This window comes from Propithecus coquereli, unplaced genomic scaffold (assembly GCF_000956105.1).
Source record: "Propithecus coquereli isolate 6110/MARCELLA unplaced genomic scaffold, Pcoq_1.0 Scaffold390, whole genome shotgun sequence".
In the NCBI taxonomy this organism is placed as follows: Eukaryota; Metazoa; Chordata; class Mammalia; order Primates; family Indriidae; genus Propithecus; species Propithecus coquereli.
This window is the reverse complement of record NW_012149619.1, coordinates 456,028-482,836: the sequence shown is the minus strand read 5'-3', so window position 1 is coordinate 482,836 and position 26,809 is coordinate 456,028. Positions and strand designations below refer to the sequence as shown.

The 26,809-nt window shown below is 46.8% G+C and overlaps 2 protein-coding genes across 3 annotated transcripts in view; both read left to right on the top strand.

Annotated features, from left to right (window-relative positions):
* The window catches only part of LOC105817019 (chromosome unknown open reading frame, human C17orf85), a 30,123-nt gene extending 21,153 nt beyond the window's left edge, over nucleotides 1-8,970 (top strand). The window contains exons 10-14 of one of the 2 annotated variants that reach the window (XM_012652630.1): nucleotides 1,842-2,148; nucleotides 4,682-4,836; nucleotides 6,798-6,956; nucleotides 7,848-8,010; nucleotides 8,470-8,970. In XM_012652630.1, the coding sequence (XP_012508084.1) occupies nucleotides 1,842-2,148; nucleotides 4,682-4,836; nucleotides 6,798-6,956; nucleotides 7,848-8,010; nucleotides 8,470-8,578 (893 nt within the window). In that variant the 3' untranslated portion in view covers nucleotides 8,579-8,970. Of the gene's footprint in view, nucleotides 1-1,841; nucleotides 2,149-4,681; nucleotides 4,837-6,797; nucleotides 6,957-7,847 lie in introns of both variants that reach the window. The other variant, XM_012652631.1, reaches the window with a different exon arrangement.
* A 9,521-nt stretch (nucleotides 8,971-18,491) lies between these two features.
* ITGAE (integrin, alpha E (antigen CD103, human mucosal lymphocyte antigen 1; alpha polypeptide)) overlaps nucleotides 18,492-26,809 on the top strand; it is a 57,337-nt gene continuing 49,019 nt past the window's right edge. Inside the window, exon 1 of the mRNA XM_012652583.1 lies at nucleotides 18,492-18,561. Within this exon, the coding sequence (XP_012508037.1) occupies nucleotides 18,528-18,561 (34 nt within the window). The 5' untranslated portion in view covers nucleotides 18,492-18,527. The remainder of the gene's footprint in view (nucleotides 18,562-26,809) is intronic.

Here is a 26,809-nt window from a genome sequence, read left to right as displayed (position 1 = left end):
TCTATTATTAATATCAACAACTACACAAAAAAAATTTTTAAATTATTTTATTAGATGAGTTGATTTTATTGTTCCTTTTCTCATAATGAAAATAGGCTGCTGTCAAGTGCTTTATGCTTATTGGCTGTGCACATGAATGCCTCAGGAAAGTGGGATATCATGACTTGGGTTTCTTTTTTTTTTTTGGTGCTTATTGTAAAAGAGTCATTTTTTGTTTTATGTTTTATAAAGATTTGTTTTTATTTTGAGCTTAATCTATGGAATCTTCCATGTGCTTTATAGAACTTGCCAAGTCAGCATATAGAATAGCATGTGCGCACATTTATCATTGTAATGGGGACAGAAAGAGATGAAGTCTATACATTTTTATTTAATGTATGTATAAAAATTGTAATTTTGAGATCTGCATATTATACACATACTTTTCCGTTACTGTTACATAGTTATACTTTTCCAATTCAGTTACTTTAAGATATTTTTATCATATACTCTTTATATCCATATTAGGGAAATTAAAAAGAAAACTGTCCCTAATTCTAACACCCTAATATAACGACTGATTTCATCTTACATTTTTCCCATTTGTCTATTTTCATAATAAATATTGTAATTCTGTTTTTTTTTTTGGAGACAGAGTCTCGCTCTTGTTGCCCAGGTTAGACTGTCATGGCGTCAGCCTAGCTCACAGCAACCTCAGACTCCTGGGCTCACGTGATCCTTCTGCCTCAGCCTCCCCAGTAGCTGGGACTACAGGCATGCACCACCATGCCCGGCTAATATTTTCTATGTATTTTTAGTTGTCCAGATAATTTCTTTCTATTTTTCAGTAGAGACGGGGTCTCACTCTTGCTCAGGCTGGTCTCGAACTCCTGACCTCGAGTGATCCTCCCGCCTCGACCTCCCAGAGTGCTAGGATTACAGGCGTGAGCCACCGCGCCCGGCCAATGTTGTAATTCTTATGAATATATACTTTATATTCTGCTTCCATTTATCATTAGTATTTATCTATGAACTTTAAAGTTACAATTGATTTCATTATTCATGATGGTTATATTCTATAAAGTGACTTTGAACATTGAATTAGCAAACGAACCATACAAAACCCCTGGTCACATCATTTTTGTCTGTTGATCAATATGTAACCTTGTTTTACATGTGTTTAAAGACACCTTATTTAGTATATATTGTTAATTTATTAACATTGAGCTCATGGCCAATAGCACTACAACTCATGCTTGAACAAAGCTTATCTAACACATGTGGTTTCTCCATAAGGCACAGCACAGCCTTCCTGCATTTGTGAACACTAGACTGCACTTCAGCACTAGGCTTGGGGGCTATTTTAAATGGTGAAATCACCAACAAAAAGCACAAACAATGTGGCACTTAATAGACTGTGAAAAGTCTATTTCATCTACAGGGTGAGATGAAAGAGGAAGGCAGAGTATTCTTTGTTTGTCCTCAGCTGGGAACATGCATGTCTGGGTGATTGGAATTTTTTTGCGCTCTGTGCATGTCCGCGGATTGACCGTGAAGGGGCTGCGAGTATTGATTTTGGAGTCACAAATAGATGTGGCGAATTCACAAATACAAAATCTGTGAAGGAGGATCAGCTGCATTTTTAAATGACTTTATTATATTTCATTAGGCTGCTACATCATACTTTAACTGTTCTCCTACTGTTGTTATCAGAATAGTATCCAATTTGGCACTATTATAGATAATGCTCCAGTAAAATCTCAGGGATGGGAAGTCCATCTTCTTATAAAAACATCACCAGTGTAGAATAGAAAATTAAAGTTTAGCACTTTTCTTAATGTTTTTTGGTTAAATTTCTTCAGGACTAGTGAATGTTCCTGAGGAACCCATTGAAGAGGAGGAAGAGGAAGAAGAGGAAGAAGAGGAGGAGGAAGAAGACCAGGACATGGATGCAGATGACAGGGTGGTGGTAGAGTACCATGAGGAGCTCCCAGCTCTCAAGCAGTCACGGGAACGGAGTGCATCTCGGCGGTCCAGTGCCAGCAGCTCAGACTCAGATGAAATGGACTATGATCTAGAACTGAAAATGATTTCCACTCCTTCACCAAAGAAAAGCATGAAAATGACTATGTATGCTGATGAAGTGGAATCTCAACTGAAAAATATTAGGTAAAAAAATTTTTTTACCAATGCTCACTTTTAATTTGATTTTAAATACTAAATACTAACTTGTTAATTCCTCTTAATTTTTTTTTGCACTATGAGTTTTAAATGGAAACAATAAAATGGTTTAATGACTCATAAGGAATTATAGAAGTTTGATAGTTAAATTATGCTATCATTTATGAGGCATTTATTCTTCATTATTTATGTATGCCTGAAAGAAACTGCATATTTGTGTTTTCTGTTCCCCATTTCAGAGCAAGATTATGAAGAGAGGGTCTTAACTCTTTATAAGTCAAAACCCAACTGGATTATAAATCAGAACCCAACTGGATTAGAAGTGAAATATAAAGAGAAATCTATACACAGATGTGCTGTAAGAACATAGGTGGTTTTCACTCATACTTTGGGTATGAAAGCAATTTAGCTCATCTCACAGGAAACAGAAGCAGGTGCTGAATCATGAAAACCCCAATTATTTTTAACTTCCTCTTAATTTTTTCTTTTCCTTGGTTTCTTATACACTGTGCTTGAGTCTTTCTTTCTTTTTTTTTTTTTTTGAGACAGAGTCTCACTGTGTTGCCCAGGCTAGAGTGCCATGACGTCAGCCTAGCTCACAGCAACCTCAAACTCCTGGGCTCAAAAGATCCTTCTGCCTCAGCCTCCCAAGCAGCTGGGGCTACAGGCACGTGCCACCATGCCCAGCTAATTTTTTTTTTCTATATATTTTTAGTTGTTCAGCTAATTTCTTTCTATTTTTAGTAGAGATGGGGGTCTCGCTCTTGCTCAGGCTAGTCTTGAACTCTTGACCTCGAGTGATCCTCCCGCCTCGGCCTCCCAGAGTGCTGGGATTACAGGCGTGAGCCACCGCACCCGGCCTGTGCTTGAGTCTTAAACAGGTAATCATTTGAGAGGATGTTCGCAATAGATGGGCCATGGAGGAAGTGTCAGCAAACATGAAGAAGCAAGTCTAGCCATAACTATATAGAAAGTCCACCCGAACTGTGTAGCCACGTGCCCATAGATAAATTCACCTATCACAGAAAAAGGAATAATTCCCTGAATCATCTGTTCAGCTAGCTTCTGGCCCTTGTGTCCATCTACTCAGATGCTCCGGCATGACTGGCCGAGGAGGGGGCAGTGGAGTATGGGCTGTGGGGCAAGGGCGACTGAGGCTCAGGGAGAGTAGGGGCCCAGGGTCTGGTACTGTGTTGTCTGGTGGGCCTGCCAAGTCTGGGAGTCACCTTCTAATTTTATAATCACTTTTATCTATTCTAAGCATCCAATTTTCCCTTTGTTCCAGCAGTGATCCTTGTTAAAAAACAAAACTATAGACAATATAAAAAGTGAAAACCACCTGTATTCCCATTCTTTCCTGATAATAATGACCATTAGCAACTGAATGAATAAGATTTCAGCTATTTACGCATATATATAACATGGAAAAACTGTAGCTATATTTGTATAAAAATATATAAGAGAAATGAAGTTATGCTATTTATATTTTGCATTGTGCATTTTTCATTTAATATATTATAGACATTGTTATTTTTTTAACTGTATGTTGCCCATTGTTTGAAAATATCAGGATTTACTTAACCAGTTCCTTTTTGATGGTTATTTAGGTTTTTATTTTCTTACTATTACACTAAATTCCTCAAAGCCTATTTAATGGGAAAAACAATATACGTGTTTTAAAATGTGGTAAGTATTGCTACATTTCCTTTCAGAAAAGTTTTAATCACTCACATTACTACCTGTTACCTACATCTTCACCATCCTTAGCTATAATCTTTCTTTCTAATCTCTGCTAGTTTCATGGACCAAAAAAAAAGTTATTTTAATGTGCATTTCTTTGATTACTAGTAGGGATGAGCAGATTCTATGATGGCAGATAGTGTATCCACGATTCCAAGGGTTAAAATCTAGGGATGCTGTCTCTAAGATGTTCTTGGTGGTGTATTTAGGGGGAAGGAAAAAGACCACTCAAGCTGATTTGTTTGCATGGCCTTGTACACATCCTTATATTTAGTTTTCAGAGAACTTTCTGGTAGAGCATGCCACCAGAATAATGCTGATAGCTAGCATGGTAGCAGATCTCTTTGACAGAGAAGTGTGCTCTTTAAAGAAAGGGATCGTAGACTCTACTATGTCTTGACTATAGCCAGTTACATCCCTTGACTATAGCAGGGATGAGCAGAGAGCCCCAAGCTCTTTGTAGGCATCTACTTAATGTTTGTTCCATGAGGAGGGGACTTGTAGTTACATCATGTGTGGTAGCATACACATATCATATGTGGAAACTACCTTGGAAAACTCAGGAACCTGTTCACTCTAACCAGTCTCTTTACAACAGGTTGATCATGGTTTTTGTAAGCAAATAATTACCAGTGTATGGTATTTTTAAGTCAGCATTGGCCATGTTAGATTTTCTTAAATTGTTTCCTTTGAAGTATGAGATTATTGCTTAGGTCTTGTTTCACAGTTGCAGTTAGTTAATTGTGCTCACCACTCTTTTTTTTTTTTTTTTTTTCCAAAGGAACTCCATGAGGGCAGATAGTATATCCTCAAGCAATATCAAAAACCGAATTGGTAACAAATTACCATCCGAGAAATTTGCAGATGTCCGACATCTATTAGATGAAAAACGTCAGCACTCACGTCCACGGCCACCAGTCAGCAATACTAAGTCAGGTATTGTTCTTCATTTGTTTCTGTCCTTCATTCTGAGCTCCAGAACATACTGGGGTAGGGATATGTTCTTGGATAAAACATTGCCATTTATGAGCTGAATTAGTTGTCCTGATTTGTCACTTCTAAATCTGGGGCTAGGTGTTGGAATTTCAGGACATAAAAAATAATCAGACTTTTGCAAAACTAGCTTTCAGTATTTTTGTCTGAAACAATTACAGTTGTTCCTCGGTATCCGTAGGGGATTGGTTTCAGGAGCCCCCCTCACCCCAGGTACCAAAATCTTCAGATACTAAAATGCACGGATGCTTAAGTCCCTTATATAAAATAACATCATATTTGCATAACCTACATACATCCTCTTGTATACTTTAAATCAATCACCTTTAGATTACTGATAATACAATGTAAATAGTTGTTATTCTGTATTTTTAAATTTGTATTATTCTTTAGTGTATTTCTTTTTTTTCTTTCTTTTTTTTTTTTTTTTGAAAAAAACAGTCTCACTCTGTCCCCTGGGCTAGAGTGCCATGGTGTCAGCCTAGTTCACAGCAAACCTCACATTCCTGGGCTCAAGCAATCCTTCTGCCTCAGCCTCCCAAGTAGCTGGAACTGCAGGCGCATGCCATGACGCCTGCCTCATTTTTCTATTTTTAGTAGAGACAGGGGACTTGATCTTGCTAAGGCTGGTCTCTAACTCCTGAGCTCAAGCGATCCTCCCGCCTCAGCCTCCCAGAGTGCTAGGATTACAGGCGCAAGCCACTGCGCCAAGCCTGGTTTTGTTTTTTCAAATGTATTTAATCTGTGGTTGTTGAATCCATGGATGTGGAACCCACAGATAAGGAAGGCCAACTGTATTTTACTCTGTAGGTCATTGGTATACTTTATACACAAGAATAATAGAAATTAAGTTGGATGGTTGTATAAATGGTTAAGAGTTTGCACTAGATCATTTATACGTGCAAACACTCATTCCACAGGTATTCAGCGATGCCTACTAGGTGCTGGGATTGTAGCAAGTCTTTGGAGGGGATACAAAGCCATCGTAGCCCTACTAAGGGAATTGTGGAAGGCCTCTTAGGGAAAGTGGCCTTACAGCTAGGCCTTAGAGAGGGAATAGGATCTCAGGTGGCAAACCTAATCTTTTGAGTTGGGAGGTAACCTGATCTTACATCTGTTTTAGAAAAATAACTTGGGGATGGAGTTGGATGGGGTAGAGAGTTAAATAACAAGGGCCTAGACTAGGTCAGGGACAGTGGAGACAGAATGGATGAGAACCAGAAGCCTTGTGGGAGAAGACTCAGTGCTGGGGTGAGGGAGGAAAGGGAAAGAAGCCAAGGGGCTCAGGTCTGAGTGACTGGAGAGATGGGACACTGCTCTCTGGGAGAAGCTAAAGTGAGGTGGGCGGAAGCCCCAGTGCAAGGCCTTGCTAGTGAATGTGTATCTGCTATTGCTGTTGTTAGAGGGAACTAAAGAGGACAGGCAGATTTCTGAGGGGGATTAGAAGTAAAACAAATTTGGTTTGGGACGTCTTGCCTTGATCCTTTGCTTTTTGCCAATCTCATTATGTTTACTGGTTAAATGTAGTAAGTGCATTGAGAACCACTTGATTTGTTCAGAGCTTGTGCCTTCTGCCTTCATGGAGCTTGCAGTATGGTTTGTTAGCTGAAATTTTGTAAATTATTTAGTGTGCTAGGTTCTATCACAGAAAGTTGTTTCTGCTTCAGAAATTTCTTTCTAGAGCAATCAGCTGAGCAATCAGCTGATAGCCCCTGTGTCCGAATTTTCCTAGGGGAATCCAGACTGATTATGAAGAGAAGAGGCTTTTAGAAGCCTGAGTGTGTCAGGCCCTGTGTCCTCATTCGGGGAGAGTTGGTGCCACATCCTTTAGAGATCTTAGGTGGGCAGTACAGAGAGCAAAGCACACACATTTGGTCACAGCAGTGCTTGTTTTCTTTTTCCAGATATACGCCAGCGGTTAGGAAAAAGACCATATTCTCCAGAAAAGGCGTTTAGTAGTAACCCAGTTGTTCGGAGAGAGCCTTCTGATGTACATAGTAGGCTGGGTGTTCCCAGGCAAGATATGAAAGGCCTCTACTCTGATACTCGGGAGAAGAAATCAGGTTGGTAACACTTAAAACCGACGGGAATGGGAATTAGGTAAGAGCAGAGGATAAGGGTGTATGTAGCATAGAAATACTTTCTTAAAAGGTGGGAAACGGTAAATGCCAAAAATAAATGATCTTTCCTCTTCCATTATGATTATTGTCTTCATCAACCTCCTCCTCCTTCCTCTTCCTCATCGTAGTACCAACATTAAAGACAATTTAGACAATGGAAGGAAAAAACCATACTCCTGGTTCTTTGCTTAGCACAAATGCTTTTTAGTTTTGCGTGTGCTATTCCAGTCTTTGTCCGTATACATATCCTACTTTTTTCATGCAGCAGTTTATTGTAATCATTTTTGTACTTTGTTACATTCTTCATAAATAAAACTTTTAATTGCCTTATAGTGTCGCTATGCCACAAAATTCTGAACATGGATTTCTCTATTGCTAGATTTTTAGAAAATATATTTTAAAAATTAATGGATAGTGAGCAGAATCTCTGAAAATTTATGATGTAGCCCACCCATCAATTTGCAGACTGTTAGAGCTGGAAAGGATCCTGGAATAGGCCAATCCTGGCAGAATGAGGTAGCACACGGGGTGGCATCTCAGCAGGGAGGGGCAGATATAGGAGGAAACAGCTTCTCAGGTGATTCTGATGTGTCTAGCTCAGGGGACCTGCCACCAATGGTGAGAATTTCCCATTGGGTCCAGACCCCTCTGTTTGCAGGCAGGGAGCTGCAGCCAGGAAGTAAGATTACCTACCCAAGGCTGCACAGTGAGTCACAAGGGCCACAGACTGCTGCATTCCCTGCACATCAGCTGTTGGCAGTGTTCCTGCCTCCACAGTACTACCCTGGCTCTCAGTGTTGACTGCCGAACTGAAATATTGTCTCACCCAAACAGGTGGCTTATGGACTCGCTTAGGATCTGCACCCAAGACCAAAGAAAAGAATACGAAGAAAGGGGATCACAGGGTGTCTGGCACCGAGGAAGATGACTCCGAGCTGCAAAGGGCATGGGGGGCTCTGATTAAGGAGAAAGAGCAGTCTCGTCAAAAGAAGAGCCGGTTAGATAACTTACCATCTCTCCAGATTGAAGTTAGTCGGGAAAGCAGCTCTGGTTCAGAGGCAGAGTCCTGATGCCCTGGGGCCTGTGGCAGCTGCCCTAAAGCCCGACATTCTTGCACAGGGTGGGGCACAGTAGGAACCTCCCCCTTCAGGAGTTGGCACCCTCTTGCTCCTGCTCATACGGTCACCCTCAGCTCTTGCTACTTCAGCAAGACATCTTGAGAATGTGACGAGCTTTGAAGGGCATCTCTCTATCTTTTGCTGCAGTTATAGTTCTGGGCCCTTGATTCTTTTCCCACAACCCCACAAGCTTTACCCTCTGAGAAAAAGGCAACCCTCCAGATTTTGTAGACGTTTTCTTAATATTTTTAACATTGTGTCTTTTAAAAGAAATGTTTTACACAGTTCATCCAAAGAGCAGAGAACTGAACTTCTCACTATTGCCTTGGCCCTGACAGCTGTTACCAGCACCCTTTTCCCAAGAAAAGTCAATTCCCAGGTGCTTATTGGACAGCCTTCGAGGGGGAAGATGAGGGAAGCTGCCAGCTCACCCTTCCGGGCCCTTAATGTGGGGGCGAATCTCACGGACCTGACCTCAGAGGTGCACCAGTGCCGCCCAGGTAGATAAGAGATGCAGCATTGATCGTGCTTCCGTTTTTCCCTCGGGGATTTCTGATGTTAGGGGCCTCTTACTAGCTATCAGCTTGATGTGAATCAAGTTCAGTGCTGTGGGATTTTTAGAAACAAAAACTATGACTTCTGGATTTGGGGTTGATTTTTGTGCTAGGGGTGGGGTTGTGGGTTAATGTTGAACAATTTTTAAGTCTGTATTATGTTTAAAAATATTAATGATTTAAAAGTTTTAATTTTTATATGTGGAAATTCTTGCTGTTGGCTACAGGGGAAGGTCAAGTGGTGTCTTCTTTTGTGCTGTTAAATATATATTATATACTTTGGAAGAAGGCAAAGAGAGGAGTCTCATTATTTTTAAATGCTCCTAATTGTATAGTCTGTTTGTTGTATATAGAATTCAACTTGCTTTTTGGCCCATTCTAGGAGAAAGAGCCCATCCATCTGAGATGGGGTCCTGTTGTTTATTGTAACTTTAGAAGTGATACACTGATATTTATTTTTTCTGTCTCCAAGTTGTGACACCTGAAAACCTCTTCAAAACTGGCAAATAAGATATTAGTTACAAAAATTTTAGTTTGTTTATTTTTAAACTCCTTTCAGATTATTTTACCACAAAAAGGAGGTAGTTATTTTGTCTTCCTGCCTGATTTTTATTTTGAAGTATTTAACTTTGTATTCCTCTGCAGGCTTAAAAAGTAGTGTTTCACTTCAATTCCTAGAACTTGGGAGCTGGAGATAGTAATAAGCCTTTGTCCCTTTGGTGATGTCACAGTTCTTCACCTGCCTGGAGTGTTGTACACCCAGTGCAACCCTGAGTCCTTGAAATCTTTACTTGTGGCTGAGCTAATGATCACGTTGATAGTTGATTACACTCTGGTGTGAGTGAATGCAGAACACTGTTGATAAAACGAAGGGCTGTGAGACTTGAGGGCTGCAACAAAAGCTGTGTTGTCCCATATTTCGTTGATTAACTTGCATTTTCCCCCTCCTTTTAGAAAGGTTAGAGCATATAATCATGACATGTTTCAGTCCACTAATAGGATTCTGGGAAAGAGGTAGTTCTGGTTTCTCTGCCAGTTGAGACCTAAGGTTTCTGAGGTTTCTCACTCAGCTTTTCTTGCCCTGTGACGCACACAGCTGAGAGCCAGGTTCCTAGGAGGGGTCTAGGCTTGGGGCATTGGTAGAGTGAGAAGTGCAAGGGCCTAAGAGTCAGAGACCTGGATGCCAATCCCTGGCTCAGCACCATGGACCTGGGCCTCACTTTCCCTATTTAGCAAATGAATGGGCTGGTACCAGAGCTTCTGGCCTTTTTGGTGCATATCAGTGCTGTGACTCTTCCCAAAGCTGTGACTGCCGTGGGCTGGCCAGCACTGGTTTCTGTTACAAGTGGAGGAAGTGTCAAGGAGATGGCGGAGAGTGTGTATGTGGTTGTGGACAGGGCCTTATCCCCATCCCATTACAGTCTGGTTCTGCTAATGGGACAAAGGTGTCCTGTGGTCAGGATCCCAACCGACATGGTCTTTGCAGGGTTTAGAATGTGCGCCTTTGCAGACTTTCCTTTTTGTCTCCCAGTCGTGACCCTTACCAGTAGTTGAGGCCCATTTGTCCCATGGCCTTTCAACCCTCACCCAGAGAAGACATTCTGGAAGGGGGTGGTGTACGGTTAAAACTGGGTCTTTGATCTAACCAGGAAAAATATGTACTTCAGTAGCCTTGCAGTTCTTACAAACACAGAGAGAAGACCCAGAAAGGTAGCTTCAAAGGTTTTAAGTTTATTTCCCTTGGCCTTATTAGCTTCTCTCACTCTCCTGCCCACACTCAGGCACTCAAATCTTGCAACATCTTGAGTGTGCCCCAATTGCCCAGGCCCTTTCTTTGGAGTTCAGGAGTGAAGATGGACGTCAGAACAGTCCCCTGGCAGGCAGCTTGACATGCTTTTATCCTGGTTACTCCCCATATGTGTGGGCCACAGGACCACACACTTTTTTGTATTCCTCTTAGTCTTTATATATAGGAGATTTTAAATACATTTTTGCTGCTTGATAATAAGTGCAGATACCTCATTTCTGTTTCCTACTCTCCCTCTTTGGAGAGGTACCAAGTACCCAGGAGAACTTGTGGAGCCCACCACAAGATGTAAACTCCCCTCGTCCAGCCCCGAGTCCAATCTCGTGCATCCCACCCCTCAGTCCTGTCCCACTCCGTCTGTACTGCAGCGTCTTCGCTGGTCTCCATGCTGTCTCTCCCTCTCCACTTTGCACGCTGCAGCCAAGATTAACTTTTGTTTGTTGTTAGCAGCTTAATCGAGATATAATTTATATATTGATAGCATACGATTCACCCATTTAAAGTATACACTTCAGTAGCTTTTGGTATGTCTACAGAGTTGTGCAGCCATTACCATAATCAATTTTAGAACACTTTCATCACTAAAAGGAAACCCTGTACCCAGTAGCAGTCGCTCCTCATTCCCCCCTCCCCCAACCCCTGGCGACTACCAGTGTACTTTCCGTCTCTGCGGATTTGCCTATTCTGGACATTTCATATAAATGGAATCATACACTATGTGTCTATTTGCGATGCTTCTTTTCACTTAACATATTTTTGAGGCTTATCCATGTTGCTGCGTGTATCAGTACTTCATTTTTTAATGAAGTTAAAAATTATTAATTGCCAAATAATAGTCCATTGTATGGACATACCACATTTTAGTTATCTATTCATTAGTTAATAGACATTTGTGTTGTTTCCACATTGGCTATTACGAATAATGTTGCTGTGAACATTGATTTGTAAGTTTTTACGTGTACATGTATTTTCATTACTCATGGGTTTATACCTAGGAGTGGAATTGCTGGGTCATATGTTCACTATCTTTAACCTTTTGAGGAACTTACAGCTGTTTTTCCAAGGAGCTGTATTATTTTCCATTCCCACCAGCAATGTATGAGCGTTCTAGTTTTTCCACATCTTTGCCAACACTTACTACTATTTTCCAGTGTGAAGTGGTATCTCATTGTGATTTTGATTTGCGTTTCCCTAATTGTAATGATTATGGGCATCTTTTTGTGTGTTTCAGGATGACCTTTCTTAAATGTAAATCTGATCCTCTGCTTGAAACCTTTCCAAAGCTTTGCCTTTGCCCTTGGAATAAATTCCAAACTCCTTTGAGAGCTTATAAGGCTGGCCAAGATCTAGTGTCTGGCAGTGTCTCTGGCCTGTTCTTCCCATTCGCCCCTGCCCTCCACTCACTAGTTCCCCAGATCTGTCTCGATCTCACCATCCTCCCAGACTCCGCACAGTGCTGTTCCTACCCCCAGCAACATACTTCTCCCAGTCCTCCCCTCCCACCTCAGCCTCAAGGTCTTAAGGGGCCCCTCTAGGAGGCAACCCCCAACTTCCAGAGCCAGGGTATGGTCTCCTTCCGTGTATTCCATGGCATTGCCCGGGAGGAGTCTTGGCTTATTCCAGGATTAAGATAAAAATTCGTGTAATTAAAATTCCTCTTGGAAATCCAAGGAAGGTGCCAGGTTGAAGACCAGGTTTGTGAGGTCCTGTGCAGTCAGTTCTGCTTGTGTGGGAACAGATCACTGTTTCTTCAGTTGAACACCAAGTGAGGTAGTTGGCCTGCAGCTAGGGCGATATTGTGCAAAAATTACTTATTTTTGGATGTTAGAATCACCCTTAGGCAAGAAGCTGAGGAACTTGGGCACAGGGACAAGCCACAGAAGCAGCAGAGGCACCAGCTCACACAGGCCCTCCCGCCTGTCTGTGCCCATTGAGTCAAGGAGGGGCAAGTGAAATGGCCCAAATGACTTACAGTTGTCTTTTTCTTCTTGTCCTTTTCTTTCTTTTTTCTTTTTTTTGAAATTTTTCCAGACAAATACTGTTGTGTTTAAGTGAATTGTGTGTATAATGCCAAATCACTGTACCCCTCAACCCAGCACACCTGTACACTGGACTGTAATTTCTTGTTCCCAGTCGGTCTGTTTTGCTAGACTGTAAGCTCCATGAGAGCAGGGACCATGTCTGGCTTATTCATCGGTGTTTCCCCAGTGCCTGCTACCATGCCTGACACTTACATGCCCTCCATAAACATGTAATGGATTGTAAATCTCCCAGGGGAACAGCTCCTTCCTCTGAAGCCCTGGGGCCCTCTTACAGGCTATACCTTGTTTTTCTGCCATGCACATACAACGCTTTATTTTCGTGTTTTATTTTTCTTTTCTAGCCTGTGAGCTCTTAATGAGCAGGTGTCTTCGTGTTGTTATCTGTACCCTTTCACCGGGCCAACCCAGAGTAAGTAGTGTTTCAAAAGCATTTGCTGAGTGAATGAATTGTGTTAACCCAGCCAAGCTCTGGCATTATTGTTTTCTGCAGGCTAGTCTAATTCTAGAAAAGACCACCAGATTCAGAAAGGGGAAGACTCTTCAGAGGGTGTACGTACACTATGCTTGTATAAGAAAAAAAAATCTCATTAAATAGACCTTAGTAAACTTCAAATTTTGATGATCTGGCCATATCTGAACTGAGCTTACCCAGCTCTATAATGAGTATGCTAGGGAATCATGCAGTCATCCAGAATACTTTTTAGAAAAGCATCCATCTGCCCCAGGACAGGAGGAAAGGAAGCTGGCAGATGGGTGAGAGGCCCCAAAGATGGACTGTTGAGCCAGTTTCCAGCCTCTGTCCTATTGGTGAGGAAAGTGACCGCAGTTCAAAGCATGTAAAAACAAACAAGTCATTCCCGGCAGCAGCTCTTTTGCCTAAAGCAGCATTCCTCAGACTTCTCACTGGAAGCATTGTGAAAGTTATGGCAAAATGCTAATTTGGATTTAAGTCAACAGCAAATCGTGGCTTCACAGATTAATAAGTGAGCTGCACAAATAAATTTGATACATAGGTATAGTATTTGCTTTTAAACCGTATATAACAAGAAGTAAATTAGAAGTTAAACCATTTTTTTTCTTTTAAGAACTAAAAGGAGAGAATGCTTTTGATAATATTGAGAATAGCGTCCTTGCTTCAGAGCAGATTGTTAGCGCATAATCTGACCAATAAACGTCTAGAATTTTTCTTAACATGTTTATAAAATAAACCTTAGAAGAAAAGATACTGTAGCTTTTTTTTCAATGAATGTCTGTGAACATTTCACAGAACTTTGATGTTTCTGGGTGCAGTCAGGAAAAGGCTGCTTCAAAAAGCCTATTTTAAATAGCTATGAGGCATTGAAATGGAATTTTGCTGCACTATAAATAAAACTCTAGAGCATGTACCCAAAGTCAGTGCCCTGCCTCAGGATTCTTATCTGTTTGAACAATGCCAGAGGACGACCAGATTCTTAAGTGGTTGAGACTTCTTGTTACCTCGGACTGTTTGTCACCGTCACCCCAGTGTAGGTCAGTGAGGACGAGAGGCCCACACCATTGGCAGCAGAGGATACCCGGTCTTCCTGTCCCTTCCTAGAGTTGTGGTGGTGTTTAGTCCTGTGATGTGTCCCTCATGGGCAGAGGTTCCTCAGGGCCTGTGAGAGGCAGGCAGCATTTTAGCTCAGGTAGGATGTGTTTTGGGGAAAGTCAAAGAGGGTGGTGGCTAGAGCTGGGGCTGGGGCCCTAAGGGACTCATTCTACCTCACATATTCAACCGGAAAGACTGAGCGCGTCCCTGCATCGCTCTGGGCCTCGGTTTCCCTGTCAAAGGAGGGGCTCCACTGGGATGATCTCCAGGTTTCCTTCCAGTGCTAATGTGTGTTCGAGGACCCTTGCTGTACTTTCCAAGGAGCATTAGGGTGTAAGTTAGACAGGAAAGAGGTGGGGGCAGGCAAGAGGCTAAACCCCTGGACCCTCCCTCTCCCAGCCCCTGAGTTATGACAGGACAAGAGGATCCTCTCCCTTGCCTCCTCTCCCAGTCCTGCCGTCCCCAGCACGTACGTGCACACACACACATACTTCAGTCCTTTATTTGGGGAGATTTTTTAGGAGGTAGCCTAGGTATATTAGTCTTCTTGGCTGCCATAACAAAGTACCGTAGAATGGGTGGTTTAAACAGACATTTATTTTCTCACAGATCTGGGGGCTAGAAGTCTCAGATCAGGTTGCCAGCATGGTGAGGGCCCTCTTCCTGGCTTGTCCAGGTGGCCTGTCCTTGGTGCATGCACATGGCCCTTTATAGAGCCACCAATCCTTTTGAATTAGGACCCCACCCTTAAGACCTCATTTAACCTTAATTACCTCCTAAAAGTCATATCTCCAAGTACAGCCACAGAGGGGGTTAGGGCTTCAACATATGAATTTGGAGACGGGGTACAGTTCAGTCCACAGCCCCCAGCAGTGCAAGGATCCCAGTCTTTATTTGCGGAATGAGGTCTTTGTTTTTAAAAGCTCACAAACCCGTGGATCTGAAGGCAGGAGAGTTTATAGTGGTTCATAGTCCTGGTTCTGGAGGAGACAGACCTGTTTGAGTCCCCGGTCTGCCACTTACTAGCCATGTGGCCCCTTTGGGAGCCAGCATCTTCATCTGTGAAATCAGGGTGAGCATGTAGGGTGGCTGAGAGGGTCTGACGAGGGCTCCCTTGGAAGGCCTTGGCACTGAGTGTGGTGCTTCGCTGAGCGCTCGGTCCGTGGGGCTGGTGACACTGCTCTCTGTCTTCCCTGCACCCCTGCAGTCCTGGCTCTCTCAGCTCTGTCCTCACTCTTCCGGATTCATCCTTCCCAACTTCTAGGACTCAGAAGGCGAGGAGGCGATTAGAACCGTTTTCCTCGTCTGGGAGCTCTAGGCAGGCCGTGCGACAGCCCCCGTCCGACGACAAGTACACACTTCAGTGCTTTTGACTCACTCGTAAGACAGAGCAGGCAGCCCTTGCACCTCATGCTGAGCGCGTCTCCTCCATCCCTGAATGTTTTCTGAAGCTTTTATTTTGAAATGATTTCAAAAATCACAGACGTTTCAAGGGTAGGACAAAGAATATTATGTCACATTTTATTTTATCATTCATTCTTTCCCTCCTCTTTTCCTTCTCCCCTTTTTCTTCCCCTCCTCTCTGAACCATGAACCATCTGAGAGATATTTGCCTTCATCATGCCCCTCTAGCCCTAAAATGTTTAGTGTGCGTTTCCTAGGAACGAAGACACCCTCTCGTATGTCTGATAGTATAGTTCTCAGATTCAGGAAAGAGTTGCTAATTTGTACTTCACGTTTCAGTTTTGCCAACTGTCCCGATAACGATTTTTGAAGCCATTGTTTTCTGGTCCAGGGTCCAATCCAGGATCAGGCACTGCCTTTAGTTATGTCTGCAGTTACTTTTAATCTGGAGCAGTTCCTCAGCCTTTCCTTCTTTTATGACATTAATGTTTTTAAGAAGTGCAGTCCAATTTATGTTGTAGACTGTCCTTCAAGTTGGTCCTTGAACATTTGTTTGAAGTACAATGAGTAGGAAACCACTTTCACGTTTCTCTTGGTTAAGTGTGCATTTGCCGAACACCCAGCCTCGTGCTAGGTGCTGTGAGGGGGGGCATTACACAACACAGCCTGGCCCCTGACCTTGGGACCTTAAGTTTGGGTTTGTGGGGAAAGCACTTACCGTCAGGTGGGCTAAAACGGCCCCTGTGTGTGCTCATGACTAGAGACACTGACCAGCTTGGATAAATACATCTTAGGTGGATGCAGGATGAGTCCGCATTCTAGAAGTCTACGAAGATGCAGAAAATGGCTCTGTTTCCTGTCCAGCATCCAGTCGTCCACCCTGCCTGGCCTCCTGAGGTGCCCTGAAGTTCACACTCCAAATTCGAAGTCTTGCTTCTCTCAGAAATCTTGAGCTGCAGTCCTAGGCTCTAGTCCTGTATTGACAAGTATCTGCTGTGTGACTTTGGGCTACTCTCTTCCACTGTGGGCCAGTGCTGGGGCGAGGAGTCCCCCCACCATGGCTCTCTCGAGTGCCCTTGAACTCAGAATGAATGGGGGGAGGAGGAGAGTCATTGAGCCCTAGAGTGGGGGGAAGACAGGCAGGGCCCTGGGCCAGCCTATGAGCCTATGCCAAGGTTAAGCAGACTAAGGATGGTTTTCGTTGTGATCTGGCAGGAAAATCTTCAGACCTGGAACTTTGCTTTTCTCAACTGTTTGACTCGTCTGCTGGGTGGTGTACAGGATGAGAAATGGTGAATTGTAGTCTCTGCTCAAGTAACTGAGTAAGCGCTAGTCATAGATACTTTGTCAGACCAAAGCAGACAATGTAAAAATGTTTGAAGCATCATCAGATCTTCACAGAACTTTGGCGAAGCAAACTTTCAATGTGAGAAACAAAATAAAATTGATTTTCATCTAGTCATCGTCATGATCATTGTCTGCTTGATGTTAGTTAACACATTAACACGTCAAATTCTCTCCCTGGGGCTGCAGACTTTCACTTGAGAGACATGCAATACCCTGCCTTTTTGAGTTAATGAAAATTAAATAAAATTTAAAATTCAGCCCATCAGTTATAGCTACATGTGACTAATGGCTACTGTAGCAGATGATGCAGATCTGGAACCGTTCTGTCACTGCAGAGCGTTCTGTCGGACAGCGCTGCTCCACTCTTCCAACAACCTGGGAAGCAGGGGTACATCAGAGACTTCCTTGGTCACACAGTGCAAATTTGACAGATCGTAAAGTCAGCATCAAATATGACTGCAAACTGTCAGTGCCTTATACTTTGGAATGCTGGGATGGATCAGAGGGATGCTAAAAGACATGGAATTTTACTCTTACTTTGGCAACTCAGAGCCCTGTTACATCAGTTTCAGCATCAGGGCGCTGTCCACCTGTTTTTATTTTTCTCTCTTTTTTTTTTGAGACAGAGTCTCACTGTGTTACCCGGGCTAGAGTGCCGTGGTGTCAGCCTAGCTCACAGCAACCTCAAACTCCTGGGCTCCAGCAATCCTCCTGCCTCAGCCTCCCGAGTAGCTGGGACTACAGGCATGCACCACCATGCCTGGCTAATTTTTTCTATATATTTTTTTATATTTTAGTTGTCCAGCTAATTTCTTTCTATTTTTAGTAGAGACGGGGTCTCACCTGCTCAGGCTGGTCTTGAACTCCTGACCTTGAGTGATCCTCCCGCCTTGGCCTCCCAGAGTGCTAGGATTATAGCCGTGAGCCACCGCGCCCGGCTGTCCGCCTGTTTTTAAAGAGAATCCAGGTTCATCCAAGTGCAGTGGTGTTTACAGCTAATTGATCACAACCAGTTACAGATTCCTTTGTTCCTTTATTCCCACTGCTTCACTTGACCAGCCTAAAAAAAAAATTATTTAAAAAAAAAAAGAGAATCTGGCCAAGGTTGAATTGAGGCAGTGATTTCGTTCAGTGCATTGGGTCTTCCCACTCGGCCCTTCATACCCTAGGTCCTCGAGTGCACAGGCCAGTACAGGAGCCCAGTTTCCGGCTGTGGGTGCACTACCTGTGGGAGGAGGACCCCTGTCACTGCCGAGGCAGCTGCCACCAAGAACCCTGGGCTGGGAGCTGGGTGGTGGGTTCTGGGGCAGGACGGGACTGGATGACACAGAACAACAGGCTGGATTAATGTTGCACCTGCACCTCCAACATCTGCCAAGGACACCCAGACCTAAGGCCCCGGGCCAAACCTCGGCTCACCAGTCCACGAAAGTGTGGGTCAAAGCACGGGTGATGGAGCAGGCCCATGGTTGTCTCTAAGCTCCTAGGACGCAGCCCACAACTGCTAAGGAAGCCACACGCCTGGCTGTGTGCGAGAAGGAGTGTCGGCCTACTTGAAAGAGCCTGTCTGCCTGTAGGTCCTTGCTTGAGTATCTGCCTCTGGCCCCGCCTCCTGGCCTCCCACCTCTGTAGTTCCCACCTCGGCTCACACACAGCTGCCTCTGCTCCAGCTAGGATGTGGCTCTTCCACACTCTGCTCTGCGTGGCCAGTAAGTCAGTCTCACCCCCTGCCTTGAGGGGCTGCTGTGCCCTCAGCTCTAGCTGGATGTCTGTCTGTCTGTCTGATGGGGTGCTCTCTGGGCCAGACGTCAAAGTGGGAGCTTCCCCAGGGAAGTGCTCTTGCTGGGTGGGTCAGATCTCCAGGCTTTGGGGGAGGGGCTTTGGAGGCTCTGTGTTGGTAGTGCTGACAGCCTGTGGCTTCAGCCTCCAGGGCTCTGCCCCCTGCTCCTCCTCCAGCCAATCTCCCCTCCCCGACCCAGGCCCTCTCCCCATGGCACCCACTGGGGGCAGGTCCTCAGGTCTGTGCCAAGTTCGTCCTCAGGGTGCAGAGGCTAATGGTGCCCCAGTCTGCCCAGCGAAGCTCCCTTCTGTTACACAGCAGGGGTCCTGCTGATGAGGGCGAGGACCCTGTGAGAACATGAGTGCCGACAAGAGACTGTGGGAGCGGGTGTGTTGGGGGGAGCCTGCTTCCTGTTCCTGTTGTTAGGGCCAATGTGAAAACGGGCATGTGGGTGGAGGTGGAGAGGCACTTCTGCTGTCTGGGGGTCCCATTCTGGCCTTTAAGCCTCCTGCGGAAGCCACTTTGGGCAAGCCAAGCTCTGAGACTGAGCATGGTCAGGTGACCCCCTCGGGCTGCTCAAATCAAGCCTGAGGCCAGGGTGGTCCTGCCTAGGGTGGGTGGACTTCCTGGGGCTCTGCGGCTCCTGGTCAGAAGCCTGGCAGGAGAAGTAGACGGCCACCAGACATACGTAGTGTAAAGACTCCTGGTCACCTGAGTTCTCCCTGAGAGGGGCTGGGGCCAGCCAGTGAGCACTAAACAGCGTCCGGGAGAGCTGAGTGCATGCTGGGAGGGGACTCAGGATGAGCGTCCACCATGGGCGAGATCGCCCGAGAAGCAGGCCAGATCACACAGCGCACCAGCCAAGCATGTATTTATTTATAAGGACAGATTTTAATACTTGATATTTCAAAAACATCAAAATAGTCATGGGAAGATCAAAACTTTGTTGAACTCCCTTTTCCATATTTTGCAATTTAGACTTCTCTTTATTTTCAGTTACATATGGGGTATGGAGAGTCCCGCATGGCTCTGATCCCCCATCCCCAAGCATATCTTGAGAAGATGCTTGGACTAGACTCTGGTCTCACCCTCTCCCAGTATGGAGGAGGTGACTGAGGCCCAGAGAGGGGCAGTGACTGTCCAGGGTTGTAAGCCAAGTGCCAGTAGAGACAGGGCTCCAGCCCAGGCCTCTGTCCTGCTCCCAGCTCTGGAATACTCCCATGGCCTGGGACACTAACCCTGGCATCACTTAGGATCCTGCTCATCTCTGTCTTCTGCAACCTCTGGGACACCCACCCATCATCACTTCAGTGGCTTTTCCGGCAGATGACATTGCTCAAACCCCTTCTGAGGCCCAGGCCCTTCCCAAGCTGGTGGCAGCAGAGAGCAAGGTGGAGCAGACTTGCAAGGAGACCCCTTAGCTCCCAGCTCGGCTAAGCTACGGGAAGGGAGTGAGAGCAGAGCCCCAGCAGCTGCAGTCTGGTTGGGGAAAATGAAGCTGTGACAGTTCTGCTCCATGCTGTAGGGTCCTGAGACTTGGGCTGGGCCAGTCCTGGAGAGCTTCCTGGAGGAAGTGAGACTGACTCCGGCTTGAGGGATGGGAGGGGTCTGAGAAAGTGGCGAGGATTTGCTGGGGAGGGTGTGAAGAACCCCTCAGACTGTGACCACAGGCCCAGGCCCTGAACTCGGTGCCTGGCTGGGCCTCCTTAGACTGGGGAGAGTCCAGGACCCTTCCTGGCCTCACCCTGACCTTCCACCCTTCCCAGGCCACCCATGTGATGCCCATGACTCGTTATTCGTGGAGTAGATGAGGTAACGTCAGTCCTCTAAGGGAGATTTCGGAAGAGTCAGGTGCAGATACACACACACACTGAGACCCTGGAGTTTCCCACACCTGGCCCCCAGCCCCACCACACTCTGCTACCAAGCGGCCGGCTGTCCCCAGGTCAGTCTTCACCCCGACGCGTTCTGCGTCCACATCGACCCAGTTCTCCATCCTGGGTCTCAGAGGTTGAGTGTACATCCCTCATTGTACGAAGAAGGGAACTGTACTATCAGCCTATAAAACCTTGCAGGGCTGAGGAAGAAGGAGCCAGAAGTCCAGGCCCTGCTGTGCTGATGGCTCGTGCCCCTGCTGGGGGAGTGCGAGGGCATCAGACCCGGCTGTGCCTGGGTGCAACCCTGGACCTGTGTGTGTGACAGAGAACCTTAGTCCTGGGGGTGTGGGGGCCGTGGTGTCTGCACTGGGCCCTGGAGGATGGTGAGGTCCTTAGCGAGTGCAGACTGGTGGGGAGGAGGGCAGTCTGGACAAAGACCTGGGGTGTGAGGGGTCTGGTTTTAGGAAGACAGAGGGAGGAGAAGGCCGTCTGCTCTGATGTTGCCTCCCACCCACAGCCCATCAGGACACGCTGGGCCTGGTGGTGAGGGTCCCCGTCCTGCGGCCCCTGCATGAAGAGAAGGCTGCACACACACAGTAACCCCCTAGCCCCAGCCGGAGGGCCCAGCGAGGATGCCTGCAGGCCTCACAGCAAAGGGGTGAGGCAAGGGCATTCCGGGCAGGACGGACAGCCCGAGCAAAGGCAAAATGTCAGCGAAGTACAGGGTTTGTGCGGAGCCAGGTGGGTGCAGCGCAGGCCATGCGGGAACCCCGCATCTCTGACCTCAGGGAGGTGGGCTGGTACGGGGTGTGTATGCCGTGTACGGGGGCACACATGGGATCCAGGCCTGAGAGGACTGGACTTTACAGTGAGGGCAGCGGGGAGCCACAGAAGGTCTTGAGCGAGGCGGTGACAGGCTTGTATGTTGTGTGGAAGGTGCGGTCTGGGAGAAAGAGGAGGCAGAGAGGCCAGCGAGGAGGCTGCTGCCACGGTCCAGTCCCCGGGGGCTGGGAGGGCGCGCGCCAGGCGGAGGAGACACGCGGGGGAGTGCTTGGTGCCCGTTTTCATCATTAAGGAGACCGAGGGCTGAGGGAGGTGGGTGGGCACAGGTGACTGAGGTTTGGGTGGAGACGACAAGGCTCCCGTGTAGGAGACCAAGGTCGTGGGCCTGGGACGTGCGGTCTGCGAGCCGCTCGCTCAGACGCGCGCTCTGCAGACAGTTCCGCGGCCTGATCCTCCCACAGGACTTTTCTGGGTGTCCTGGGCCGGGCGTCGGGACCCTGGGTCTAGCGCAACTTCTACAGCCAGCTCTTTGTATAAATTTGGGCAAACCGTGCCCCCTGGGCCTCAGTTTCCTAAACTGGGAATCGCGACGACTTACTGTTCCGCGAAAATGTGACTCGACGGTGCCCAGCGCGGCGGGGAGCCGGGTGCGCGAGGGCGAGGCGGTGGTGGCTGACCGCACGGAGGGGATCTTCGTCTGACTCAGCGGGCCCATGCGGCCGGGACGGCCTGGGGAGGCGGCCCTGCGGGTGGTGTGGTGACAGACTCTGGCGCAGCTGGGCCCTCGCGTCTGACAGCACGCGAGGGCTGTGGTTATGACTCTGCAGCAGCAGCCGCGCGCTCAGCCTCCCTCGCGCCAGACACGCCCGGCATTGCCCCTTTGATCTGCACGGCCCCGTATCACGGAGGGGGACGCTGAGGCGGGCGACAGGCCCACGGCCCTTCTGTGACTCCGCGGCTACAGGAGGACTTGAACTCAAGACTGCCTGCCAAGACTTGTTTTCCCAGAGTCTTGGAGAGTGCGGCAGGAAAGGGTCACCTGATCTGGGGGCAGCCCCAGCAAAGGCGAAATGTCGGGGGCCTGGGGACAGTCTGGTTGAGCACAGTGAGCCTCGCCCGCAGCCCCCGGCCCCGGCTGGCGCTCAGGGACGGCTCAGTGAATGCAGTGACCTCCCCCTCCATGCACACGCTCGTGTGCGCACACACAGGCACACACTGGCGCACACTCAGGTTCTAGGCCACGCCGCCTCCACAGGAGGCTCCTGCCGTCCTGAGCGCCGGCCTCTCTAAGAAGGCACAGCGCTGCCCCAGCTCAGGGAGGCCCTTTGTGACCCTGCCCTCTCTCTGCAACAAGCCCTCCAGGCCTCCAGCTTTTATTAAAGGCTTTGGAATCAGGCAGACCTGGGCCCCAAACACAAATATTCAATTTGCTGGTAGGCCATGAGCAGATCGCTCGACCTCTCTGGGCCTCAGCACCCAGTGTGGTACCTAGAAGACAGCAGGTGCTCGGGGGAGGATGCTGTGGCCCGCCCTGGGCTTGTCTCCTCCCCTTTCCCACCCCGTCAGGGTTGCAGGAGTACCAAGACCCCTCAGTTGAACAAAGTGAAAATGGACGTGGGGTGGGGGGGGAACAGGGATATCTGGCCCCCCTGATGTTTCCCAGCTCCTCTTCTGGGCCCGACCCTGTGCTGAGCTGGGCTTTGCGGCCGAGGGTGTCACAGATGACTCAAATCAGATCACGGTTTGGGGAAGACAGACTTAATCACAGATCACTCTGACCCAGACAGGATTTAGTCAGAGCCAGACAGAGACACCACGGGATGCTGAAGCGGTTCAGGGACCAGTGGGTTCCTCTGAGCAAGAGTCTGGATTGGCTCCTGGCTGTCCAAGCAGGGCCGCAAACACTGGGCTGTGCAGGCAGAGGCAGGAGGGTGCTAAGGAGGGTGTGCTGGGCAGAAGGAGCAGTCTGTGCAAAGGCCCAGAGGCAGGAGTGTGCAGAGGGTGTCCAGGCAGTGGGGTGTAGAGGAGCTCGGGGTGTGCCTGGCAGAGGTTGCTTTGGGCTGAGTGGGCATGTGCCATGCATGCCGGGACAGGAGCCTGGACTTTTCTCTGGGGTCTCAAATGGTGTCCACCAGTTATACTGACGGTAGAAATGGGGAAAGAAGGCCCCTTGTACCAAGCTGGTGTTCCTCACTTTAGTTCTCTCCTAGTCAGTTTGCTAACTTCTGCTTTCCGCAGCCTGGCTGACCCAGAAACATAAGGCTCAGCATGACATGTGCTACGGAGCCATAGTCCAGACTGCTGGCCGTCCGTTAGCTTAGCTCCGCATTCCTGGAAGGCAGTGCAACCCCTTCCCCACTTGCGGGCCTCGGTCTGGAACCCCTGAGGTCCGTGCATAGGCTGCAGGGGTCACTCCCCCAGCACCTGCCTAGTGTAGCCACCATCCCAGGCTCTGAGACACGTGGCGATCAAGGCAGACGCAGTCTTTGCCCTCGTGGGACTCACGATTTAGGGGTGGGGGAGACACTCCAGGCAACAGGCGAACAGGGAGATGAGTGAGGCAGTTCCAGGTGGTGACAAACGCTGCAGTCAAGGCTTTGGGGACAGAGTGCCCAGGCAGGGTCTGGAGGCCAGGAAGGCCTTTCCCGGGAGGTGAATGGTGAGGATGAGGAGGGAGCCAGGAAACAGCCCGAGGGCGGAGGGCGAGGGTGAGGTTTTGTGCAAAGGTGCTCTTGGGGAGTGGGGAAGGCTCCGCTGCTTCCATCAGGGCTCGGAGGGCTCCGTGACCGCCCAGCGCGGCAGAACGTACTGTCTGGCTATGTTTCCTGTATTCTTCTTTGGGGCAATGGCAGCGTGGACACAAATAACGGCTCTGGGAGACTTGGGGTATGATGCTTGTTCAGTCAGTGTCCTCACTGACAGGACCCCCGGGAAATTTTTTCTGGTTTACAAAACGGGACTAGTCGTGCTTCAAGGGAAGGTTTTGTTTTGTTTTGTTTTCAATTTTGTGGACACTGAGTGACATTGACTGGCCATTTTCATCTCTATATTGGCTTCACGAGAGCTTAGTTCATTTATTTCTGAATTTATTCAACAAATGATTCACAAAGCATCTCCTGTGTGTCAGCGCTGGGTCCGGAGCCAGAAAGGGGCCCATCCTAGAAAGTGCTAGCACCAGCTGGTTCATGAGTTGGCTGTTGACCTCCTTCCTGGTTTGATTGTACCCTGCCTTTTTCTAACCGCCATTTTCCTTCTGTCCTGTTTTTGCTGTCCAAAATGAGTTTTATCTTATTGTATTGTGTGTTTTTATGAGTCACCACAAATCACTCATTCTGGGCAAGGCAGGGGTATAGAGAAAAAGGATTAAAGTGTAGAGGCCCACTCTGTGCCAGACCCAGGGGGAGGGCATGAGGAATGAGAGAGGAGAGACACAGACGCTGGTCTCAGAGCCCTCCCACCATGCTCTTCCTCCCTGAGCCTATGGAAGGTTGATTCTGAATGACAATTAAAAGCGCGTGCAAAGGTAGACAAGATAACTATAATAAACCCAACAATGTCCCTCACCCCCATGACACAATTTTCAGGATTTTGCCACACTTTCTGAATTTATTTCTCTCTCCATTTTTTTGTTTTCTTGGTCAAAGTATTTTAAAGCCTGGCTACTCCAAACGTGGTCTGAGGACGAACAGCATAATTTAGGAGTTTGTTGGAACAGAATCTCAGCCTCACTCCCTGACCTGCTGAACCCAAATCTGCATTTCAACAAGATCCTCAAATGATTCATTTGCACATTAATGTTTCAGGAGCATGATTTTTGAGGCAAATCCCAAACACTCCTGTTATTTTACCCCTAAATGCTTCAGTATGCATATCTGAAGAAGGTGGAGGTTTTCTTATATAGCCACGAACATTCTTATCCCCTAACAAAATTAATGATAACTCCTTGGTGTCATCGAATATCCAGTCCATATACAGATCTCCCTAACTGCCTCAAATGTCTTTTAAACAGCTGGTTTGTTCAAAGCAGGATGCACACAAGGCCCGCACGTTACATTGAGTTGCTATGGCTCTTTTAGTCTAGAATGTACCCCCCACCCCTATTTTCTGGTTTCATGCCTTTGACCTATTGCAGAGCTTGGTCACTCGTCTTGTAGAATATCTACATGCAGAATTTCTGTGTTTGCTTCCTCTTGGTACGCTTTGTTCTGCTATTCCCCTAAATTTCCTAAAAACGAAAGTTAGCGCTGATGGCTTCATGGAAGTGGGGGTGTCACTTTTTTGGTAAGCGTACGCTAAACAGTTACGAGTATTTCGCCACACTTCCTGCATTTATCTCACTTTTCCTTTTCGTTTTCTTTGCTGAAATATTTTAAAGGCTTGGAATACAGAACATGGTCTGATGACCTGCCGTGTGGGCACCATGTAGGAGCTTGTTAGAAATGCAGGGTCTTAGGCCCCCGGATTCTTTCTGGGATATCGCACCAGGAAGGACACAGGCCTGGGGGCCTATTCTTAGGGATGCTAAGACGGACTCGTGGGCTCAGGTGGTGTCAGCCTAGCTGTAAAGTTCTCTATCAAACGTTCATCTAGTAGTTTTATCCATTGATGATCATGGCCTGAATTACTGTATTTTGCTAGGAATCACAAATTGTTCCTACCTTCATTACATTCAGTAAATAATTCACTCATGATAAAGAATTTTTTTCTGGCTGGGCATAATGGCTCACACCTGTAGTCCCAGCACGTTGGGAGGCCAAGGCTGGAGGATCCCCTGAGCCCAGGAGTTCAGGGTTGCAGTGAGCTGTAATCATCACACCACTGCACTTCAGCCTGGGAAACAGAGCAAGACCCTGTCTCTTAAAAAAAAAAAAAGAAAGAAAGAAAAAGAAAAAAGAACTTTTTCTCATTAACTAGAGCTATTTGGTGACCCTGAAATACACTTACTTCATACAGGAAAGGCAAGAGGAGTGCTCCATACTTTCCCTTTAATGGTTTTCAGAGTAAGGGGATGGGGCCCTTGTTACTTCCAGTAGTGACCAACGAAGTGTTTTGATTTTTTTTGTTTTCATTTTTTCTCTCTTTTAAATATCATTATGAATACATGAGATTTTTATATATACTCAGGGTGTTTCACACACTTGCAATCATTGTCATTTTTAAATGTAAACTTTTTAAAAAGTACAACATAAAGAAAAATGGACAGATTCAGATCGGTGAACTTTCAAATTAAATCAAATCCATGTAACTGATACCCATATCAAGAGAAAGAACATTAACACCCCAGAAACCCCCCGTGTCCTCCTCCAGTCATTACCTGACTCCCAAGGGTAACCACTCTCCCGACTTCTAATACCATAGATGATTTTACTCATTTTAAACTTTGTATAAATGGAACTGTACAGTATGTTCTGTTTTGCTCCTGATGTCTTTCGCTTGCATTATATTTTTGAAGTCCATGTACTTTGTAGATTATTTCCATTGCTGTAAGAGTCATCCATCATGTGACTATATCAGGAT